At 52.8% G+C, this 22,106-nt stretch overlaps 1 protein-coding gene across 1 annotated transcript; it reads left to right on the forward strand.

Moving 5' to 3' along the window:
- The first annotated feature begins 2,349 nt into the window (after positions 1 to 2,349).
- On the forward strand, positions 2,350 to 16,212 carry Ghrhr (growth hormone releasing hormone receptor). The gene is made up of 13 exons (XM_046426048.1): positions 2,350 to 2,406; positions 5,781 to 5,883; positions 5,996 to 6,103; positions 6,763 to 6,860; positions 7,934 to 8,031; positions 8,769 to 8,901; positions 10,117 to 10,270; positions 10,556 to 10,616; positions 11,115 to 11,184; positions 11,906 to 11,997; positions 12,620 to 12,749; positions 13,397 to 13,438; positions 15,097 to 16,212. Exons 1-13 carry the CDS (start codon positions 2,350 to 2,352, stop codon positions 15,220 to 15,222), a joined length of 1,272 nt encoding a protein of 423 aa, XP_046282004.1. The 3' UTR covers positions 15,223 to 16,212.
- Positions 16,213 to 22,106: the final 5,894 nt, after the last annotated feature.

The raw sequence follows: 22,106 nt of genomic DNA on the forward strand, positions 1-22,106 counted from the left end.
AGTAGGAGGATGGTTTTATTTTTTATTTGTTCTTTTTAGATATACACGGCAGCAGAGTGCATTTTGACACTTTCTACATGCATGGAGTATAACTTCCCATTCTTGTGGTTGTACATGATGTGGAGTTTCACTGATTGTGTATTCATATATAAACATGGGAAAGTTATGTCCAATTCATTGTGCCATTTTTCCTATTGTTACATGCTACCATATGATTGTCCACTGGGAGCCGGGCTCCTTATGAGGTACTTTATGTGCCTTTCCTTGTCTACTTATCCCACAAACTCTATAAGGTACTACCATTATCCTCATTTTTCAGAAAGGTTAAATAACTTCCTCAAGGAATGATGGCTAGCAAGCAATGGAGGCAGAATTTGAAAACTACATAAATATGGAATGAGCTAGAGATGGGAGATCTGTGGGTTATTCAGAAAGATAAGCCTGGGAGGATTTGGTCGAGCACAAACAACTAGTTAGATAGGGTTTATTAAGCTCGTTCCTATTGATCATGGTCTGGATAATTCTTTACATGGTTGTGGGGTGTTTAACAGTGTCCCTGGTCTCTGTTCACTATATACCAAGAGCTCCTTGCCTTTCTTCCTCCCCATTCCCATTCCCTGGTTGTGATAACAAAAAATACCTTCAGACATTGCTGGGTAAAATTCCCACTGTTAAAATAATCACTTAACAGTATTCTCATTATGAAGAACCACTAATTTAGATAATATTAACGGTTATGAATTATCAATATCAATTATTAACCATCATTCATGCTAATGATATTGATACTGATTATCAATGGTCATTTGCCATAATTTCTTTCTGGTGCTGGTGCCTGTTTGTAGCTGAGGGACAGAAGGCTCTTGGTTTCCCTTTAAGTCACAGCTTCTCAGCATTCTCCTGGCTCAGCCTGCAGTTCCTTGCTCAGTCTGCCAAGAGGGGAGTCTGCTTCTCCTTGAAAATGTGCAGAGCTCAGGGTGGCAGGCTGCCTGTGCCAGGCTTGGGTGAGCTCAGGAAAACACGTGTGCAAGGAAGGGCAGGGGGCTCTGGGGCTTGGAATGGTTTCACATTTTCTTTTCAAAATATTTTTCTACATTTTGTTGACAATGTATAAAAGTGGAAAAATTAAGCTCTGTTGATGTCAAACAATCCAGCTGGGATTTAGTGTGGTGAGGAACCTTCCACATTCATGACATGCATCTGCTGTAAACATGTCTGGTATTTCCAGCGTCCAGCCCAGCACCCTCTGTGAATGGAGAGCTGCCCATGACCACCAGGACCCATTGGCTCCTGGAACATTCAGGGTCTCCAAAATACCGTGCATGATCCAGGTTAATTGAGAACAGTGTCTTTAGTCTGGTCCATTAAGATTTTAAATCCATTGCATTTTTAAAAATCTAAAACGATGATAAAAATGACCAGGTGGTAAATATCCAAAATAATTTGGGTGGGAACATGTAAGTCTGCTTTCTCAAGACACCTATCTTGCCTGATTCAAGATGGCCTAGTTCCATGAATCTCTTTTCGAGCCTCCTGATCAGTCACACTTTCCCCTCTTGCCTTGAGGATTGGGGGAGAGACTTTAATAAGCCCCATGTGATGTCAGGAGCCTTGACGTGCAGATGTCTCCTCCTCATTTAGGCCAGCATCTGAGCCAGGTGACAAAGCTGGGTCCTGCCAAGACAATACATCCTTTGGACAACCTAGGTCGGCCCTTCATGATTATTCTTCCTTCTTAAAGCTCATCCCAATTCTCCAGTCCCCACTGCCACTACCCCACCACTACTGGATCTGCCCTTTGGGGGGTCCCCCAAGCTCTGAGCTCACCCTTCAGCCTTGTGGATGAGGCTGGGAGCATTGGCTAACTTGGGGGCTCCCTGAGGGCCAGCCCAGGACTCCTTCCTAGTTTCTGAGGTTCTTTCCTTTTGAGGTAGGCAGTGGGGAGGGGTCTCCAGTTTAGGCCACCCTATTACTGGGCTCAGAGAAGAACATGGTAAGCACACTGACCAACTGGAGCAAGAATCATCCTGTGGTTGTCACCTCTCTGGGCCCTTGCTGTCAGGTCAGACTCAAAGTTAGAGGCAGAGAGGAAGAGGTGGGGCTGGAGCTGCGCCCCTCCCTGCAGAGGACATGGAGTCTCCCCCAGGACTAGGGCTGAGTGGGGAAGAGTGTGCTGCAATCTTGGTGAATATTCAGGGGATGTGTCCCTGTGGCTGGCTCCTGCCTATGCAAACAGTCACCTGGGAAAGGAAAGCAGACAGTCTAGTGGCAGTAGCAGGGAACAGTTGGGGAGGGAAGCAGGACAGTTCAAGAAGGCTGGCCGGAGAGAGCCCCTGCTGAGCTCCAACCATGGACAGCTGGATGTGGGGTGCCTGCATCCTCTGCCTGCTGAGCCCATTAGGAGTCGTGAGTAGCCAGCCCAGACCCTCCTGCCTCTTTCATGGGTTCCAGATCTGGGAGCCATGGGGCATTTGGGGGCCCAGCTGGAGATCCCTTTGTCCTTCTGCAAGGCAGGAGTTCTTCCCTGTGGCTTGGAGAACTTCTGATTTGCTGGCTCCCTCCCCCCTGTCCCTTCCCGGGCATTCTGCTCTGGCTACTAACAGTCCTTCCTAGGGTCAAGCCTAGCTCACCTCCCTGTTGCTTCTCTTAGGGTCTGGCTGGGCCTTCTTGGGGTCACAGAGACTGGCCGCCCTGGAACTGGGGCTACAAGATCAGGCCCTCCCCTTCATCACCCCAAATCTGCTCTTTCTCTAAGCCAGGTGGGCCGGCTGCTTCCACACATTGATGTAGATGGTCCCTGTGATGGTCCCAGACCTTCCCCACCCCCATGACTTCTTCAGCCATATTCCACTTTGGTGGCCTCCTTTACAGAGGGTATGGCCAGGGACCTAGTGGGGCCTGGGCAGTTAATGCCCACCAGCCGTTCCTGTCCTGATATTTAGAGGACTCTTCCTGTCATGATGCCCAAACTGGAGAAGCTTCTGGCAACCGACCATTGCTCCATGGCCTCGGAGACTGGAGCACGGGATAACAGGACAGAGAGCCAGCCCCGAAGTGCTACAAGTTCCCAGCTGCTCTTCCGAGTCACTGAGAGTGACAGCAAGGACTAGGAGGAGAGTCATGTAGTCCTGAGTGGGGCCTCACATGACTGAGGGCTTCTCCTCCCTTACCTTGTCAGGGGGCTGTCACTTTCCCTAGCACCTCCCTAGGGCATCTGGTCTTAGGCAGACCAGGCTTTTTCATAAATCCTGGAACCATGAAATTAGCTGTGTGACCTGGAGAAAGTCCCCGCTCCTCTTCCTGAGGCTCCCTTATCTCTTTTGTAAAAGAAAATTCCATCTGTTAATCAGGGCTTTGCACTGAGTGGGATGTGATTTGACGAGGGCTGAGCATGGGGTTGCAACATGGGTCCCTTCTACTACTGGCTCCTCCTGGGGTGGGGGACGTCCCCTTCCTCCCAACTGCGTGTGCCCAACTATGAGAGCTTTCTTTTTAGGAAGGTACCTTAGACCAGTAGGGGGTCATTCAGCAGCTGGAATGTGCATCAGTATCAGGACTAGAACTAAATCATTGTCTCTCAGAGTGGGCTCCAGTCCCCAGGGCCCCAAGGTGAATAGCAGTCATTGATGGGGAGGCCAGGTGTCCAGGGTGACGGATTGTCCCTTTAAGTGGGTAGGGATCAGTATGGTGTAAGTGGGGTGATTCAGCAGGAGCATTTGGGTAAATCTCAGAATAGACCATCTTTTCAGCCCCATCTCTTCGTCCCTCCCTGAAATCTCCACCTGGCAGCTGGTCCTCCCTTGGGCTTCCCTGAATTTGCTCCTTCTCTTAGGAAGTATGGGGCTTTGGGTGGAAGGCTGTTCACCTTGGGCTCTGGTTCCTACACAGACCATAAGAAGATGTCCTAGGAAGGGACAGGGGTTGCAGACAGTGGAGTAGGAAGGACAGAGATTGACACTTTCAAAGCACTGCAAGGTGACAGGATGCCTGTGTAAGAAAATCACTCTTATGTATTTGGGGCTCTGACCTGTTGGTAGGTCAGTTTTCATTTCCCTCCAGTCTGGGGATGGAGAGTGTTAGGAATTCCTGCCTTTGACTCCCAGCTCCCTAGAGAGCTAGGGAGTCTCAGAGCCACCACAGATTTCTGCACATGCATGGCTCCATCCTGCTTGGTCTCCTATTGGTTGATGAGGCTCAAATTCAGAAATACTGCTAGATTTCCAGAAAAACAACTTGTTTTCCAGATTCCTGAGAGCATTCCCTGTGGTCACTGGGAAGCACCAGATTCTGGGAATCATCTAGATTCTGGGAGGCTCCTAAAACTGAAATCCTTCATGTGTCTAAGCCACATGGGAAGGCAATTATCTTTCCGTCCATAAACTCACCCACACACCCACCCTGATATAGCACCTCATTCATCCACCATGCATCCAACCATCTGTCTCTTTATCTGTTTGTCTGTCTTCATCATTCAGCACAGCCATTATCCACCCATCCATCCATCCATGCATTACATTCATCTGCTTCTTCACTTTAGCTATGTACCTGTCCATGTGCTGATTTGTTCATCTGTACACTCTCTATTGTGTGTGTGTGTGTGTGTGTGTGTGTGTGTGTGTGTGTGTGTGTTGCTGGGGATAAGAACCCAGGGCCTCGTACATTCAAGGCAAGCACTCTACCAACTAAGTTATATCCCCGGCCCCATCTGTACAATCTCTGACCTTCTATTTCTATGCATTTACTTATGTATCCCTGCCACAGTATTCCTGAAAGCAGAGCCTGAGACAAAGCTCAAAGTCAAACATGGTTTTCAGTGGACTAAGATGGAGGTATTTGGTGGATCTGCATTTCTGGAAACTGCAGGGGAGAGTCCCTTCCCTTGCCTTTTCCTTGGCTTGTGGCCCCTTCCTTCATCTTCAGAGCCAGCAGTGTGCAGCCGTGTAGTTTCTTTTTTTATTTTTATTTTTTGGTGCTGGGTGATGAACCCAGGGCCTTATGCACGCAAGGCAAGCACTCTACCAGCTGAGCTATATCCCCAGCCCCAGGGTAGCTTCTTTACATCTCAATCTGACCCCCATCACAACTCTGCTGACTCTGACCTCCTGCATCTCTCCTATAAGGACTCTAGTGACCACACAGGCTCACTCCAATGATCAAGAATTTATCTCCTCCTCTCAAGATCCTCCACCCAATCACATCTGCAAATTCTTTTCACAATGCAAAACCGCAGCACCCTCCTGGGCTCTAGGGATTGGGATGTGAATATCCCTGGGGGCTACTGTTCTGCCTCCCAAGGTAGCTGATGCAGACTTGCTTCAAAGGAGCAGGAGGGCAGAGTGGGGGCAGGCGGGAGGGGGCGGGGGGAGGGGGGAGGGGACAGGGGGGAGGGGTAGGGGGAAGGGGGAAGGGGGAGGGGGAGGGGAGGGGATGGGGGAGGGGATGGAGAGGAGTTAACACAGGGAGGGAAGAAAGGCTATTATAGGGAGTGACCTGCTCACTGCTGTATCTCCAGAAGCATTTTGTTGAATGTGCCTCAGAACTTACTTCCATGGGACGGAAAGGAGAAGCATCTGTCTAGACCTCTGTCCCTCCATCCCACCTTCCCTTCCTTTCATAGGTCTGAACATCCATCCAATACACACGGAAGTCCTGTGATGCAGGCCCGTGTTTAGGATGGAGCCCAGAACTGAATCAGGCTTCATTTCTATCTTCAGGTCATTTGAGCCAGGACTCAGTGGAGCACAGGTGGCTCAGCTCATTCTGTTAACTCTTTCCTGCAGGTTCTGGGCCACGTGCACCCAGAATGTGGCTTCATCGCCCAACTGAGAGAAGATGAGAGGGCCTGTCTAGAGGCAGCAGAGGGGACTCCCAACACCTCCCTGAGTACGGGGCCTGGGGGGAGAGGTGCTATCCCCAGTTCCCTTACCTCCTCCAGCCTGGCTGCTCAGCGTGCCGGGCCAGCCGTCTACCCTGTGTCTCCCATCTCCCTGTCTAGGCTGCCCTAGGACCTGGGACGGGCTGCTGTGCTGGCCGGTGGCAGGCTCTGGCGAGTGGGTCACCCTCCCCTGCCCTGCTTTCTTCTCTCACTTCAGCTCAGAGCCCGGTGAGGACCCTGGGTGGGGTGGTGGAGGGAGGTGAGGTGATTTCATCTGAGGGGGTGGTGACCCATCTCTGGCTTCGGGTCCAGGCAGACCGGGATCACAGTGCCACCCTTCCTGCTTCTGGCATGACCCTGGGCAAGTCCCTCCACCCTGGTCCCCTACTTGCTGAACAAGAACAAGACACTAACCTCACAGGGGGAGGGAGGACCAGAGGGTGGAGTATGGAAGTACTGGACTTGAGGCCTGGCATCAAGCAAATGTTCTCCAGCCGTTAGCGGGAGAATAGCAAGTCTGTCTCCCTGGAGATGCTACCCGCTGTCTAGGATGAGAGGGGGGATGGCACCTGCTGTTCTGCCTCACTCCCTCTCTGGAGGGGACAGTCCCTCCAGGATTCTTTCCTACTCCACTTAAGATGTTGAGGGCCTAACTCACCACTCTCTGCCCCTCAAGGGCACCTGGGAGGCCACAGAGGGAAGACCCCAGGCTGTGTAGCAGGCAGGCTGGACCCCGAACCCAGGCCTCTCAGGGACCTCACCCTCTCTCTGTCCCCAAGCGCAGCCTGTGCAAATGCTACCAGGGGCATCAGATGCTCCAGGGCTCCTCCCACCCCTCCTGGGGGGAGGGGGTGTGCTGTAAGCAGAGCTTCTTGCTTCCCTCCCAGGGGCTGTGAATCGGGATTGCACCATCACCGGCTGGTCAGATCCCTTCCCACCGTACCCCGTGGCCTGCCCAGTGCCCTTGGAGCTGCTGGATGAAGAGGTAAGAGGCTCCTAGCCTCTTGGAGGAAGGGTGGTTATGGACATCTGTATGGGTGACAGACTGCACAACTGGGCATCTGCCATTCTCATTGCCATCAGCTGGAACATTAATTACAGCAGTCGCCCAGCAGCAGGCAGTGAAGAGTCGGGCAGAGAAGAAAGTCGCTTGCTAATTTGCTCAAGGGTGACACATGGGCCACTTTGCTTGGAGGGAGTGGGGCGTGGGGAGGCAGATGGGCTGGCTCCCATCTTTTTGGCAAGCCCTTCTCTGCCTGGCCCTTCCAAGAAACGGAAGCTCCTAGAAGCACCGGGCCAGAGACTCCCCTCCGTGGTCCTCCGTCTGTGGGACAGTGTCTGTAGGGTGTGGGTGAGTGGGAGGGGACTCGGCCTGGACGTGATGGCAGAGACCCCCAATTCCAGACAACACATCCCACACTGTGCATAGAGCAAGGCGCCTTGTCTACACTCAGACCCCGTTTCTCCCCGCCCTCAGCTCTGAAAGTTAAAGCAGGCGTGTGAGCATGTTTCCAATGAAAGAACTGCATCAGAGAGGGGCAGGGGCTGCCTGAGTTGCACAGGAGAGCTCAGTGGGGGATCAGTGATGGGGCTTCTGCTCCTTCCCTTTCCTGCATCCTCCATCTCAGGGCCTGGGAGGGACTCTGATTGATCTGAACACCCAGGCACGGAAAGAGCTTGTCCCTGCCTGCCCATGGCTATGCCTTGCTGCCCTGGCTGTCCCCTTTGTATGGGGACATTGTGTTCCCAAGCTGATGAGCACACTGGTTGTCAATAAATAGCCAATTTCCTCATGGGCTTTTGTCATGCCCCACGGATGGCTCTCTGCTGCGCCTCTCTGTGCCCCTAAAGCAGCCATGGGTGCTAAGCACCTCCAACCCTCACCTCCAACGTCAGTAGGACAGGGGAGGACAGTCTGCAGGCAAAGCCTCCAAGCACCGAGGAGCTTCCTGTGGTGCCCAGGGCCCTCTGCCCCAGATGGGGAGGGCTGGGGTGGAATCACTCATCACCGAGCCTCCCCTTCACCAAAGGCTGAGACTTGGTCTCTCCCCTTCCCAGAAATCTTACTTCTCTACAGTGAAGATCATCTACACCACGGGCCACAGCATCTCTGTTATCGCCCTCTGCCTGGCCATTGCCATCCTGGTTGCTCTCAGGTTTGCCATCCTCACCACCTTCAAGAACCTTCAATGGCTCCCTGTTGCCCAGAGGACCAAGTCGGATTCTTTGCCTGGCAGTCAGGAGGTGCCCAGATCTAGGCATCATGTCTGTTTCTGACCTTCCCTGCCCCTTCCCCACCACGTGGACCATGTCTTCACACACCAGAACCCCCTCCTCCAGCCTTGGCTCCTGTGGAACTCGTGATAGCAACACCTTCTTTCTTCTCGGTGCGCTTACATCTGCCCCAAGTTCAAAGCCCTGCTTCCATCTGCTTCCGAGGACTCTTTTTGCCTCCTGTGTTCAGTCCTTCTCGACTTCTTGTTCCAACCCTCTGAGGCTTTTTTTCTGTTTTAATGACTCTCCGGTGTTCAAAGTCTGAGTCCCACATGGGCCTGTGCTGCCATCTGCTCTGGGGCTGAGTCTCTGGTCACCAGGACGTGCCCACAGGCAGTTCGCTGCCATCTCTGCCCCTGCTACCCCGACTGGAGCTCTCTGAAGGCAGTGATTTCCTCTGTTCCTGCACCTCTGCTGCACCCAGGGCCATGGTTGGTCACCTGACCTGCAGGGCTACAACTCCAGGTCACCCGCTCCACTTATTTCTGCTTGACTTGCTTGGATTCAGTGCATCTCCCCCCAGCCCAGCCCAGCCCAGCCAGACCCCTGTTGTAGGAAGCCCAGACAGGTGCCCTCGCCCACCTGACCTCCCGTTCCTCATCTCTCTCTGTCCTTCCAGGAAGCTCCACTGTCCCCGGAATTACATCCACACCCAGCTGTTTGCCACCTTTATCCTCAAGGCGGGAGCAGTGTTCCTGAAGGATGCCACCCTCTTCCACAGTGACGACACCGACTACTGCAGCTTCTCCACGGTAAAGCCCGGGGGAGGGGCAGCCTAGAGAGCACTGTGCCTGCCCTGCGGCTGATGGCAGAGCAGGAAAGGGCCCCTCCCCTTCCTGCCCCCAGCTCAGGCCCCCTCCCCAAGCCCTCCCGGGACCACCGTGCCCATCCACGCCCCGGCTCATCCTCCCACCCCACTCTGAGTCCACACTCCTTTCCAAGGTCCACCCGCCATAGTTCTTGCTCTGCCCAGCCTCTCCTTTCTCTCCATCTCATTTCCCTACCTCCTCTGTCCGTCTGTGGCTGGGCAGAGCTGGGTCCCTTCTTCCAGAAGCACACACAGAGGGGACAGAGTGCACACACAGAGCTGGGGACTGCCAGGCAGAGAAAGCTGAGAGCTGGCAGAGAATGAGAGAGGGCTTCAGGGAGGAGGTGGCTTTGGAGCTGGGGCAGCAGCGACAGGGAGATGGGGAGGAAGAAGTGTGGACATGCTCTCAAAGATAGGAGAGCTGGGACATGGCCACGAGGCCAGAAGTCCTAAAGGGCGGTGGAGGAGCTGGGAGAGAGGCTACCCCTCTGCCCTGGGGCTGAGTCTCTGGTCACCATCACCGGGACACTCCCACAGGCTATAGAGGCTACCGAGGGAAGCTGGGTGCAGGGCTCGGGCTCAGCATCTGCAGGGTCTAAAAGTATACGGAAATGAACAGATAAGTGAACGAAGAAACCAACAAACAATCTGAATTAATTAACGGAACAATGAATAATTGAAAATAGTGAGCACTTATTATGTGCCGGGTATTGCACTAAGTGCTTTAGATGTATGATCTCCTTTCATCTTCAACACGCCTTGAAGACCGGAGCATCACTTCAATCCCATCTTTGTCCACGAGGGGAAACTGGCAAGGCTGCCCAGCAGCACAGTGGGGGAGCTGGGCCTGAACCACGGCCCCTTGGGCCCCAGCAGTGATGCTGTAGTTCACCACACGCCCCGCCCCTGACAGGGGTTTAAACTTGAACCCAGCCTCTCTGGATCCCAAATCTGTGCTCTCAGCCACCATGTGATCCCACCACAAGCCCTCTAGGGAAGCTCAAGCAGTCTCATGGCCCAGGCTATGGTTGGGGGTGTCTGGAGGTTCAGGGTCTCTTGGGCAGAGCTGGGTCCCTCCTTCCAGAAGGAGGTAGAGGAGATCTGGGTGCTGGCTGCAATGAGGTCTCAGCTCTAAAGCACCCAGGTCTCCTGTCCCCAGGTCCTGTGCAAGATCTCTGTGGCCACCTCTCACTTTGCCACGATGACCAACTTCAGCTGGCTGCTGGCTGAAGCCGTCTACCTGAGCTGCCTCTTGGCCTCTGCATCTCCCAGCTCAAGGACAGCCTTCTGGTGGCTGGTCCTTGCTGGCTGGGGTGAGTACCTGGGGCTATTCTGCACCCTGGGGGAGGAGGAGGGCTGGGAAGGCCCAGGGCGCTCACACAGAGGCCCTTCCCCCCGGTGGGGGTGACTGCAGTCCCAAGAGAGGAAGAGATGGGCCACAGTCCTCCACCAGGTGTTGGCGAGCAGGACTGGATCCCTGGACCCTGGGCCCTTGTCAGGTCCAGCCGTTGAGGCCAGCAGTGGTGGTGGGAGGGGAGGGAGGATCTCAGAGCCAAGGATGCAGCCCCCCTCACTCGGGTCTCCTCTGCACCCCACAGGGCTTCCCATGCTCTGCACTGGCACCTGGGTGGGCTGCAAGTTGGCCTTCGAGGACATTGCGTGAGTCTGAGCAGCCTCTCATTACACCCACACCTGGGGATCTGGGGTGTGGAGAGGACTGTCAAGGGAAGCAGCCTTTCTCCTCCAGAGTAGGAAGAGAAGGAAGAGGAGTTCCCAGTGTGGGTGGGGCTGGGAGGTGGGGAGAATGTCTGCAGATAACCCAGAAGGGGCAGTAGCCCTGGCAGAAGGGGCCCAGATTGCCAGGGTGTGGGGCTGTCAGTGTGTCCTCTGGAAGTTTATGGGCCACCAGGACGAATGTCAGAGAAGTCCATTCCTTCAGGTGAAGAGAAAGGCTGAGCCCAGCCCCAAGTTCCAGAACCACTGGGGCTTCTCTTTAGAAGGCCTATGTGTCTGAAAAAGAAGATAAGGTGGGAGAGAGGTGGGGTGAAAGACACCAAGGAGAGGAGCCCAGGAGTAGCCAGAGGAGAGAGGAGCGGGGTGCATAGGTTCCTGCAGAAAGGGAGCGCCCCCATCAGCCCTGGCCTGCCCTCTCCCTAGGTGCTGGGACCTAGACGACAGCTCCCCCTACTGGTGGATCATCAAAGGGCCCATCATCCTCTCTGTTGGGGTCAGTTCCTGGGAGCAAGGGTCCTTTTGCTTTATTCAATCAGCCTCCTTGGGTCCCCCAAGGGGCTGTACACAGCAAAATGCAACAGGAAACACCTCCAGGCTGGGAATCGGGAACCCTGGGTCCCACCTCCCCCTGTGCAGATTCTCTGGGTGTGGGGTCCCTGCCTCAGGATCAGATTCCTTGGAACAGGGACTCCAACAACACGCATGCTTCTAGCTTGGAGTCTCCAGGAGTCTGGGGTGCTGCTGGCTGCTGATTACGCGCTGTGGGGCGAGAGGCAGGGGTGGGGTGTAGGTGAAGCCTGTGCAGGGGAACAACCACTCCGGGCTCCCACTTGTAACACAGGACGGCAAACTCTATTTGCATGGCGCTGAGGGAACGAGTGAATTTTCCCCAACTTAGCAATTGTGCAAAGTGATGGCATCTGCTTTGAGGCAGAGAAGACTCAGAAGAGACTGGAGGCAGGTGGCAGGGCCTGCCCCTCCCACCTTTGCTGCCAGGTCTGGAGAGGGAGGGGACGTAAGCCTTTCATGTCCTCTGAAGACCTCACGTGGGAGCCCTAAGTTCCAGACCATGATCTGGGCACATCCTTCACTGGCACATCTCCGTGTCTCAAGGATTTGGGGTTTCCTGTCCCCAAAGGGGCTAGGGTTCCTCCTTAGGCCACCCAGTGATGCCCCTGACTCTTGCCCTCTCTCTTCCTGCACCTCGTTTCCAGGTGAATTTTGGGCTTTTTCTCAATATTATCCGCATCCTGCTGAGGAAACTGGAGCCAGCTCAGGGGAGCCCCCACACCCAGTCTCAATATTGGTACCTTAGGGGGTGGGGTGGGGTGGGAGTGCGTGCCTGCGTACACACAAGCTCATGCACCTTTGTGGCTGTGTGTGTGTGTGTGTGTGTGTGTGTGTGTGTGTGTTGGGGGACCCGAGGGAGGGCACGGAGGAGATTTCAAGCGGTTCTGTCTCATTCAGCAAGTGCTCACAATCCCAGCACTCTCCTCTTTCCTATGTCCTCAGAGACAATAGATCTTGTCCCTGCCCTCCAGGAGACCACAGCATGGGAAAGATGGGGGCCTCCCAACAGCCAGTTACCATGCCCATTAGGCGGAAGAGAGCCGGGATCCATTTCTTCAGGGGCCTAGAGATGGGGATCTTTCTAGACAGCAGGGAGAGGGGAGTCAGGGAAGATGGCCTGGAGGGGTGGTCTTTGAACTATATTTTGAAAGATGCATGGACTTTGGAATAAAATGGGACAAGAGACCTTAGCAGAGGGTACAAGAATAAGGAATCCCAGCATGAGTTCGGAAGGATGGGTGTCCCAGGTGGCTGGTGCCCAGGGTGGAGTGGGGACGCTGTGGAAGTGCGAGTGGGGAGAGCCGACGCCACAGTTTCTGACCCCAGCCTTGGGAACCTCGTGTTTGTCTTCCCTGCAGGCGCCTCTCCAAGTCGACGCTTCTCCTCATCCCGCTGTTCGGAATTCACTACATCATCTTTAACTTCCTGCCCGACGATGCTGGCCTGGGCATCCGCCTCCCCCTCGAGCTGGGACTGGGGTCCTTCCAGGTGAGGGTCTCCACAGGTACTTTCTTCCTCCAAGTACTTGAGCAGGAGGCCTTGGCTAGCTTCCTGATAGGGTGAGGGCCACTACTCTTCATCTATTCAACTACCCCCTGTCCATCTTCCATCCATCCCTTCATCTCCCTGTTCTGTCCATCTGCCCACCCACCCATGCATACATTCATCTCAGCTATTGAACATTTATTATGTTTTCATATTAATAAAGGAACTATTAATATGAATAAAGAAAATCAAGAAAAGCTGGTCAAGGTGTCACAAACCTTCTATCCCAGTGACTCGGGAGGCTGAAGCAGGAGGATCCTGAGTTTGAGGACAGCCTTGGCAACTTAGAACCTTTCTCAAAACAAAAAATAAAGGTCTGGGAGTGTAGCTCAGTGATAGTGCACCCCTGGGTTCGATCCAGGTCAGAGAAATGGGCTAATAGCACCGTCCGGGCAGGCTTGCTACAGCAATGATACGGAACAGTGTGCCTGGCAAACAGTAAGCGATGAATGCATCTAAATTCCCTTTTGGCAAACACCTGGCCCAAGCTGCAGCCTGGGGGTGATGGGGAGAGGGTAGTAGCAAGACTGTGGAGGCCTTGAGGCCAGGCCAAACTGTTCTTATGGAGTCCTTCCTCTCCGGTCCCACAGGGATTTATTGTTGCCATCCTCTACTGCTTCCTCAACCAAGAGGTATGTGATTCTTCTGGCTCTTCCTTGCTTATTGGGCTCCCACTGCCACTGAACCTAAGCTCCCCCACCCACCCCAGCTTAGGCTGACTCCTGTGATCCTTGACTCCTATGATCCTTTGTGGGAGTCTGTGCTGAGCTCCTTGATCAAGCGGAACCTGAATGCTTTCTGTAAATATCGTTCACCCATTCCTCCTCTGAGCGGGGCCAAATTCTACTGCCTGTTCAATAGGAGGGACAGGAGGTCCTTCAGGGGTCAAGGGAGAGAGGGGGAGGGAGTATGCCAGCTCCAGGGAGAGATGGTCAGAGAGAACAGACAGAGGAGTTGAGAGTCAGAGGCAGACATATGGAGACCTAGGGACACAGAGTCAGATTCAGACAGAGACAGAGAGGAAGATCCAGAGCAGAATGTGGGAAACAGAGAGCACCTAGAGGAGACACACAACTGGACCAACCAGAGATGGAGGCAGACACGAATAGACAGACCCGATGGCCCGGCTGCTGTGCACATAGAGGCACGGGAAAAATGGCAGGCGAGAGTGAGTGACATCCAGAAGACCCTGCGAGTTCCTGCCCTTAGGACAGTTTTGCTCGAGGGAGAGATGGGAGAATTTAGCTCTGAGCAGCTACTCCAGTCCCCTCTGCTGGGTGCGTGGTCGGGGTCGCGGGCTCCCCCTGGTGGCCATGGGTTTGCTTCGCAGCCCTGCTTCTAGTGGAGAGCAGGCTGCAGGTGCCCTGTGCCACTGTCTACCCGCACCTCTGCAGGCTAATGCTTCTTTCTCCTTGGCTCCCTGGGCTCCCAGTCCAGCCTCTCTGAGTCCCCCGAGCCTTACCTGGAGTCTGTAACGTAGACCCAGGCCTGCAGCGTGAGGGTGTGGCGGTTGGTGGGGGCTCAGGGCGTCCTGGGGGTAGCCTCTGCGGAGGCCAGTGGGGTCTGAGAAAGGAGTTCCCACAGGTAGTCCTGGAGGGATCTATCCCAGGAAGCAGCGTTGGGGACCGGACGCCGCTGGTGATGGGGAGCTTACTACCCACCAGCAGTGCTCTCTGTCTTCAGGCAGCTGTGGGGTGACATCCTTCTGTGAGCAAAACTCTGCACCCCCTTTTATCTTTATCGCAGCCCCAGCTCGGCTCTGCCAGGCAGGTCCAGTCCCTCAGCCCCCAACAGTCCCTCGGAGATGTGAAGATACAGGCAGCACCCGCCCCCGCTGGGGCCCCACCCCTGACTACATTTCTTTCATTTCTCTCAACTGCAGCCTCACACAGAGCTCTGAGTCCTCTCTCCCTTCCGCCATGTCCTCAGGACAGATTCCTACATTTGAGCTCACAGAATCGAGCCTAGTGCAGGGGTGATTAAAGTCACCCAGGGAGGACAGAGTAGTAATTTGGCAAGGACACTCAAGAAAGCACCCATAGGTGTGTTTAACTGGACCCAGACACAGGCAGTGCTAAAAGGCAAAGACAGAGCTTAAGGCAGTGGTCAGCAATACTCAGAGGAAGGAGGAAGCAGTATTATCCAGGGGCATTACCTGCGGTCAGCTGTGGCTTCTGCTGCCCTGTGTGTGCTTTTCCTACAGGACCTCTCCCTGCACCCCCAGTCTCATTGGGGTAAGCAGTGGAGTGGCCATGGGACCTTCCTAACATCCTCTCCCTTATCCCTGGAGGTGAGGACTGAGATCTCACGGAAGTGGCATGGCCATGACCCTGAACTGCTGCCAGCCCGGAGGACCTGTGCTAACTGGGCGATGCCTTCCCGCTCAGGGGCGAAGGTGCTGACGTCTATGTGCTAGGTGGGCCACGTCGTGCCTGGAGTCCATCCCTGAACTGGGGCAGCTACTCACCAGCCTTTGGAGGAGCAAGACCATCCTTCCTGCCTCTTGGCTTTTCTCTAGGTCCTTTTATGTCATTGCTAACTTCCTTGATCTGTGTCTCTTCCCAGTAGGTCCTCTCCCTCAAGTCTGGGGCCACAGCCCAAGGCTCCAAGGAGCCCATAAACTTATACCTGAATAGATACATGCTCCAGTGAACAATGTGCCTCTAAAGGGGAGAGCGTCTCCATCCCCTATTTGAATTTCCGGTGCAGAGTTGCATTTATCATTTCTGAGTTCATGCTGCCTTATCAGCATTTGTCTCTGCAGGGATCCTCATGTTTTATTAATTTTAGAAATGGATTCTCTCTGTTCCCACCCCACTCCCACGCCCCTCCTCCCACAGGCAAAGAAGCCAACATGTGCAATGAGATTCTTTGTGTTTCTGTGTCTCTTGCAAAACACGGAGTGTTTCTTGTGTTTCTTCTGAGAATTTACATAAATACTATTGGTTATGTGCTTCATCCTGCTTTCGTGTTTCCCCGCTCAGCACTGTGCTTTTGAGAAATCCACCCACGTTGCCATGTGTGTGTCTGGTCCTGTTTGGCCTCATGGTGCCACATGGGGCTGTTGTCACAGGTTACCCATCCCCCTCCCTCTGGGTGGACATGCACCTGATGTTCCCTCTGGACTGGTTGGTGTGGGCAAGCCTTTCTCTGGGACTCGTACCCAGGAGTAGGTACCTAGGACACCCGTCACGCCTCTTGTTGACGTGACATATTGTGTGTCTGCAAATTGGCGCTCCCGCCAGCAGCTCTCCAGGTTACGAAACACCTGCAGCCCCCGACACGTGGCACTTGCAGCTCGTTCGTGTTGGCAACCCATATGGATGCACGGTGGCCCCCCCATTGCTAGTCCTATGTGCATTTCCCTGATGTCTAACAAATGTGAGCATTTCTCCTTGTGCCCATTAAAAACTTCTTCTGGAAATTGCTGAGCCTCCTTTCCTGACCTTCTCTGGGGTGGAGATTCCTCTTCTCTAAGTCCTTTACACCTTCCTGAGTCCCAACCTGCTGCCTGCTGCCCAGTATCTGCTGAGGGCTCCTTTAAAGCACCACATCCACGCCATCCACCCCGCTCCCATCCTCCTCCTTGGCAGGAGCAAGGAGAAAGAAACCAGGGTACTGTCCTTGGAGACCTGAGAGTCCAGCCTCCCCCTCCAGCCTCTACCCACCAGGGCTGATTGCTGGACCTTCTTGGGTTCCTCTTGCCTCTGTGATCCCCTTGAGCCCTTTCTGCACGAGATTCTGCTTGCCTTCCATGATATTCCTGGATCATGGGCTGGGCATGGCGGGTTGGGCTGCTGGCACACAGGTGTGTGTACTAAAGGGCACTGGTGGACACCCCTCTGCTCATAATCATGAGGGTTCCTGTGAAGGAGGAGGTGGCCGTATGAAACCCGAGGTCACATGGCTGCCCGTGATGCCCAGATGCCTAGCGCCTGCTGGTGGGACAGACGTCAAGGTGGCCCAGTCTCAAACCCACCGTGCATTCTTTCCTTTAGTGTCAGATCATAAAAGTGATCCCACTTATCGCAGGTGATCCGGAGGTTGCTTCAGTCAACTTCTCGTCACTGCGACCAAAGACCTGACAAGAGCCATGCTCATGATCTCAGAGGTCCAGTCCCTGGTCAGAAAGCAGAGCATCATGGTGGACAGGCCTAGTGGAGGAAAGCAGCTTGGGACACACCAGCTGGGAAAGAGACAGAGCTCTGCTCACCAGGTGAAGCCAGAATTAAAGACAGGCAGTTTGTGTAGAGCGGTAAGCAGTTGGTCCAATGGAAAGAATGGAGGCCAGTTTGGGTCCCGGAAATTGGAGACTGCCCCTGAGGAATGGAAATGTCAACGTCTTCAGAGCCCTTCCTCCACTCTCACCAGGATAACCTGCCCCTGCTCCAACCTGTGGCTAAGGTAACCTGTCCCAGGGATTGCCCCTCCCGACAGGGCTGCTTCCTGCCTGGATCACTCCATTTGGCCCCTCCCCCTGCCCATCTGCTTCTCACCTGTTGGCCATTCCACCTGGGCCACCTCCTGGGCCTAGTCAGGTATTCAGGAGGGGGAGAGATAAAAGGGAAGAAGGCAGAAGAACCAAGAAAGTCTAGAGTATATAAAAGAGGCAGAACACCCTCACTTCTTGGGATACCACTATACCAGCCATGGCCCCTCCTCCCTCCCGGGAGAAGCCTACTTTATACTAACTTTTAAATTAAACCTGCTTCATATGCTTGCCTTGACTGCTTCTCTAATGTTCAAACCTCAACATGTGGGGAAGCAGAACTCATCTCTGATAACTGGAGGTATCACAGGGACAAAACCCCAAAGTCATGCCCCAGGGATCTACCTCCTCCGGCCACCCCCCTACCATATCAGTGGATTAATCTACTGATTAGATGAAGATTCTCATAACCCAGTCATTTCACCTCGGAACATTCTTTCATTGTCTCATGAGCTCTTGGGGGACATCTCATATCTAAGTCAGAACAGAGGGATAGAAGGGATTAAAAAGAATATAAAAATCAACCATGATGTTATTACCCAATGACGTTCACCACGGATATCTTTATGTTTCCTGAAAGGTGTTTTTTCCTTCATGTTTTAATCAGCTGTTTTTGCTGCTGTGACCAAAAGACCTAACATGAACAATCAGAGGAGGAAAAGTTTACTTGGGGGGTTCAGGGTTTCAGAGGTCTCAGTCTTTAGAAAGGTCAGCTCCATTCCTCAGGCTCCCAGTGAGGCAGAACATCATGAGAGAAGATATGGTGGAGGCAAACAGCTGGGAAGGAGAGAAAGAGGCACCAGTAAGGAGAGAAAGAGAGGGTTAATTCTGCTTTAAAAGGACAAAATATATACCCCAAAGTCAGGGCTCCAGGGACGACCTCCTCTTGCCACACCCCAAGGCATTTAAACACCTAGTTAATCCCTATCAGCAGATTAATGCACTGATTATGTTAAGACTCTCTTAATCATCTTACCTTTAAACTCTCTTGCATTGCCTCACACATGAGCTTTTGGGGGACACCTCACATTTAAACCCCAACACTGCATTTTTGACACATCTTGCGATTATAATACATTTCTAAGTGTGCATCTTGTTTCTATCCTTTAAAATAACATGCATTTCCTACAAATGGTCAGTAAGCACATAAAAGAATGTTCAATAGCATGAGTCATCAAGAAAACCCAGATCAAGATCACAATGGGATATTGTTTCACCCCTGTGAGGAAGGTGAAAATGGGAAAAAAACAAACAAAACAGTAACAAGTATTGGTCGGATGTGGAGAAACTGGAGCCCTCACACATTGCTGGTGGGGAGGTAAAATGGTCAGCTGCTTTGGCAAAAAGATTGGCAGTTCTTCGAAAAGCCAAACTTTGAGTCACTTAGCAAATGTAGTCCTAGGTAGATATATAAGAGAACTGGAAATGTGTGTCTGCATAAAAACTTTTCTGTGACTATTCATAATGGTCAAGAGGAGGAAACAACCCAATTATCCTCCAACCGATGAACGGATAAATAAGACACGGCATGTCCACACAATGGAAAGCTAATACCATAATAAAAAGGAATGGAGTGTACCATGCGTGAGCCCTGGAGATGTCATGCTGAGTGAAAGAAGTCAATCACAGGGGCCACATATGTATGAGTCCATCTATATGAAGTTCCCAGAACAGGCAAATCCCTATAGAAACATGGTAGATGAGAGGTTCACAGAGACTGCGGAGCGAGAACTGGGGAGTGACTGTCGAGAGTGATGGTGTTTCTTTTTGAAGCAACAAAATATTCTAAAGTTAGTAGAGATGGTTGCAAATTCTGTGAATATACAAAAAAGATCACAGAATCATGCACAGTGAAGGGGTGAATTTTATGGTATATGAATTTTATCTCAATAAAGTTGTGATTTTTTAAAAAAGTAACTGAGCTGGCTACAGAACAATCAGACATTTTTTTCTGCTACAGACTTGTAAAGTCTATATAATGTTCTTTATTTACCAATTATCATTTAGCAAACTTTCAGTTGGTGAAAATCCTTGCCATTTTTATTAAATACCTGGGAAGATAGATTTCCTTGCCTACAATTTCAGTGTACACCTTCAAAAAGAAAAAAAGAAAAGTTCAGAATAAGCTTTGAGATTTTCAGAACTAATTCCCCTAGACCTAGAATGCTTTAGATAATGCTGTGCATGTGATGAGTCTTATAATACCCAAATTGCCTCCCAGAAAAGTCAGTCTAGTGGATTCTTGCTCAAATGGTGTAAGCGTGACAGCTTTTCTGCAATGTTATTTATCATTCAAACCATCTTGGTCTCTCTTGAGTTTTAATTGTTGGTAGAGATGTTCGAGTAGTGGTGTTAGTGGTTGGTGTTAGTTAATGATAGTGGTTAATTAGTGGTTAGTGGCTACTTAAAATTTTGTGTTAGTAGTTAGAGGTTCATGTTAATGAACGTTAGTGGCTAGTTAGTGTTGTTGGTATTGGCAGAAGCTCTCTTTGTGAATTGTGCATCCCTTCCCTAGATATTTCACTATGGCTACAAGTCTACCTTTTGTCCCCTTCTAGTGTCACCTGGAACTTCAATCTCCTGCCACTTCTTTACTCTCTTCCATGATGGGGGTCTGTGAACTGGGGCTTGGTCCACGGATGCAGGGTCCTGGAAGATCCCTTGATTGGCAAACGCTTCCTCTTCCAGGGTTTAGGCTTCCCCATCTCTAGGGGGAGGAGGTTGGTCAAGAGGAACATCTGTGGGATTTTGAGAGAGGACACTGGATGGCAGGTTAGAAGCTGGGTTGGAAGAGCAATGCTCATTGTGGCCACCAGGTGGCAGACGAGCTGCAGCCAAGGTCCCTGGCTGGACCCCCGGCAGCCTGGATGAGGTCCTGACACTGGAGATGGACAGAGCCCTCCCAGGGCCTGACCTGTGGCTCAGCCAGCCTAAGGGGCTGGTGGAAGAAGAGGCGCTGCTTTGGCCATCAGGGAAGAGGGAGAAAAAAGACATCCTCCAAGTCCTTCCCAGCCCCAGTCTTGGGGAGTAAGAATCAGGCAAGAAAAATGAAGACTAAGGGGACAGAAGCAGCTTCCTAGGGGCCTCTGGGTCTTTGTGGGAAAGGCATCCTCCTCCAGCCAGCCTGCCCTCAGGTTCTGAAAGGAGAGAATTTCCCAAGGGCAAGGCAGGAAGGAACCCAGCTTCTCTCCGTGGTGCTCTGGGCTCTTCCACACTGTAGGTGGAGGAGGTGAGATGACAGGGAGGGCCGCTCTGGCCCTGCAGAGCCCCGGGGTTTCAGAAAGATCTGCTGGGTTGAGCCAGAACCTGAAGGGAAGTGAGAACAGGCATGTGGGGTGCAGCGACGTGGGAGCCCATAAGACAGGGCATGGGCAGGGGGTGGGCAGGAGCAGTCAGGAGGGGTTTCCTGGATGGGGGACTCGGGCTGGTGGGTGGGCCTTCGGACCCCAGAAAGCCAAGCTGCACAGGGGCCCCTCCCACCACCAGCTGGGCAGGAAGCAGGAATGTGTCTGTCCTCAGCCTGGGGAGCCCTGCTGGGAGGAAGGGTCTGGCAGGATGGTGGGCTGCAGAGCCAGGTTTCCTTCTGCCCAGACTCTCACAGTATCCATTCCCGTTAGGGCTCGGGGCCTGCTGGGCCATCCATCCTTTCATTGGCCATTTACCAAGTTCTGGCTCAGGCCTTTCTAGAGTCTGGAAATTCAGGGATGTCACCCCATTCCAGGGGACAAAGGTCTGCTTAGGGAGGGTGTGGGGTCAGCTTTATGTGCCAACTTTACCAGGCCAGAGCATGCCCAGATACTTGATTGACATGAGTTCTGGGGGCATCCGTGAGGACCTTCCTAGGAGAGGTCAGTTTGAAAATTGGTAAGCTGGAAAACCAGATGGCCTTCCCTAATGTGGGGGCATCATCCAACCTGTCAAGGGTCTGGATAGAATGAAGAAGAATAGATTGGGGCTTGCCATTCCTGACCATTGGGCTGGAACATCAATCTGCCCTTAGCATTCCTGATTCTCCGGCCTTTGAATGTACCCCTCATGCCTCCGAGGGTCTCCATCTTGCAGGCAGCAGTTGACTTCTCAGACTCCCTCATTCCATGAGCCAGAATCACACAATAAATCTCTTTTTGAGGGCTGGGCATGTAGCTCAGTGGTAGAGCACATTCCTGGCATGAGTGACACCCTGGGTTGCATCCCAGAACCACACAAATAAAACGAAACAGAAAAACTCCTTTTAGAATAGGTATGCTGTACCCTGCAGCCTGAGCCCCCTCATCCAGGAAGCCCTCCCTGACTGCTCCTGGACATATATTAGAATACATCTGTCCTGTTTTTCTAGAGAATCCCAACTAGCCCAGAGGGCGTCAGTCAGGGCTCTCTGTTTCAGTGTTGGCCACTCTGAAAAAACAGGACATGTTCATGGCCCTTGGTGGCCCCCCCAACTCCAGGAAGGCCAGAGCTCAGGTGAGAGGCAGGGTAGCCAGGAACAGCACACACCCCACACCTGGGAGCCACTGTGGCCAGGTCCCCACTGTTGGTCCCAGACACAGCTGCTCACACCAGTCATTCTGGGGACAGAATGCCAGAAACGCCACATGGCTGTCCTAAAAAGCCAAACTCCTCCACAGTCACACTTGCCAAGAGCTCACATCCACCTGGCACCAGCTTCCTCTTACTGTTTTCTTCCAACCCAAGTTTCTACCACCGTCAGGCACAGCCTGGGCCGTGACCCTGCCCAGGGACTGCAGGGGCCTGGGACAACAGGGTTCTCGTCCTGTGGCAAGCTCCTCAAACGTAGGAAGGACATTCAGAAT

This window comes from Marmota monax, unplaced genomic scaffold, assembly GCF_021218885.2.
Source record: "Marmota monax isolate L192 unplaced genomic scaffold, Marmota_monax_Labrador192_F-V1.1 WCK01_AAM20220418_F8-fsc00133, whole genome shotgun sequence".
Lineage (NCBI taxonomy): Eukaryota > Metazoa > Chordata > Mammalia > Rodentia > Sciuridae > Marmota > Marmota monax.

Bases quoted from the DNA above. Each gene is read 5' to 3' on its own strand.
- Ghrhr (XM_046426048.1), top strand. From the start codon at position 2,350: ATGGACAGCTGGATGTGGGGTGCCTGCATCCTCTGCCTGCTGAGCCCA. The intron at 2,407-5,780 runs GTGAGTAGCCAG...TCTTTCCTGCAG, and splicing joins TGCTGAGCCCATTAGGAGTC to GTTCTGGGCCACGTGCACCC. The intron at 5,884-5,995 runs GTACGGGGCCTG...CTCCCTGTCTAG, and splicing joins GACTCCCAACACCTCCCTGA to GCTGCCCTAGGACCTGGGAC.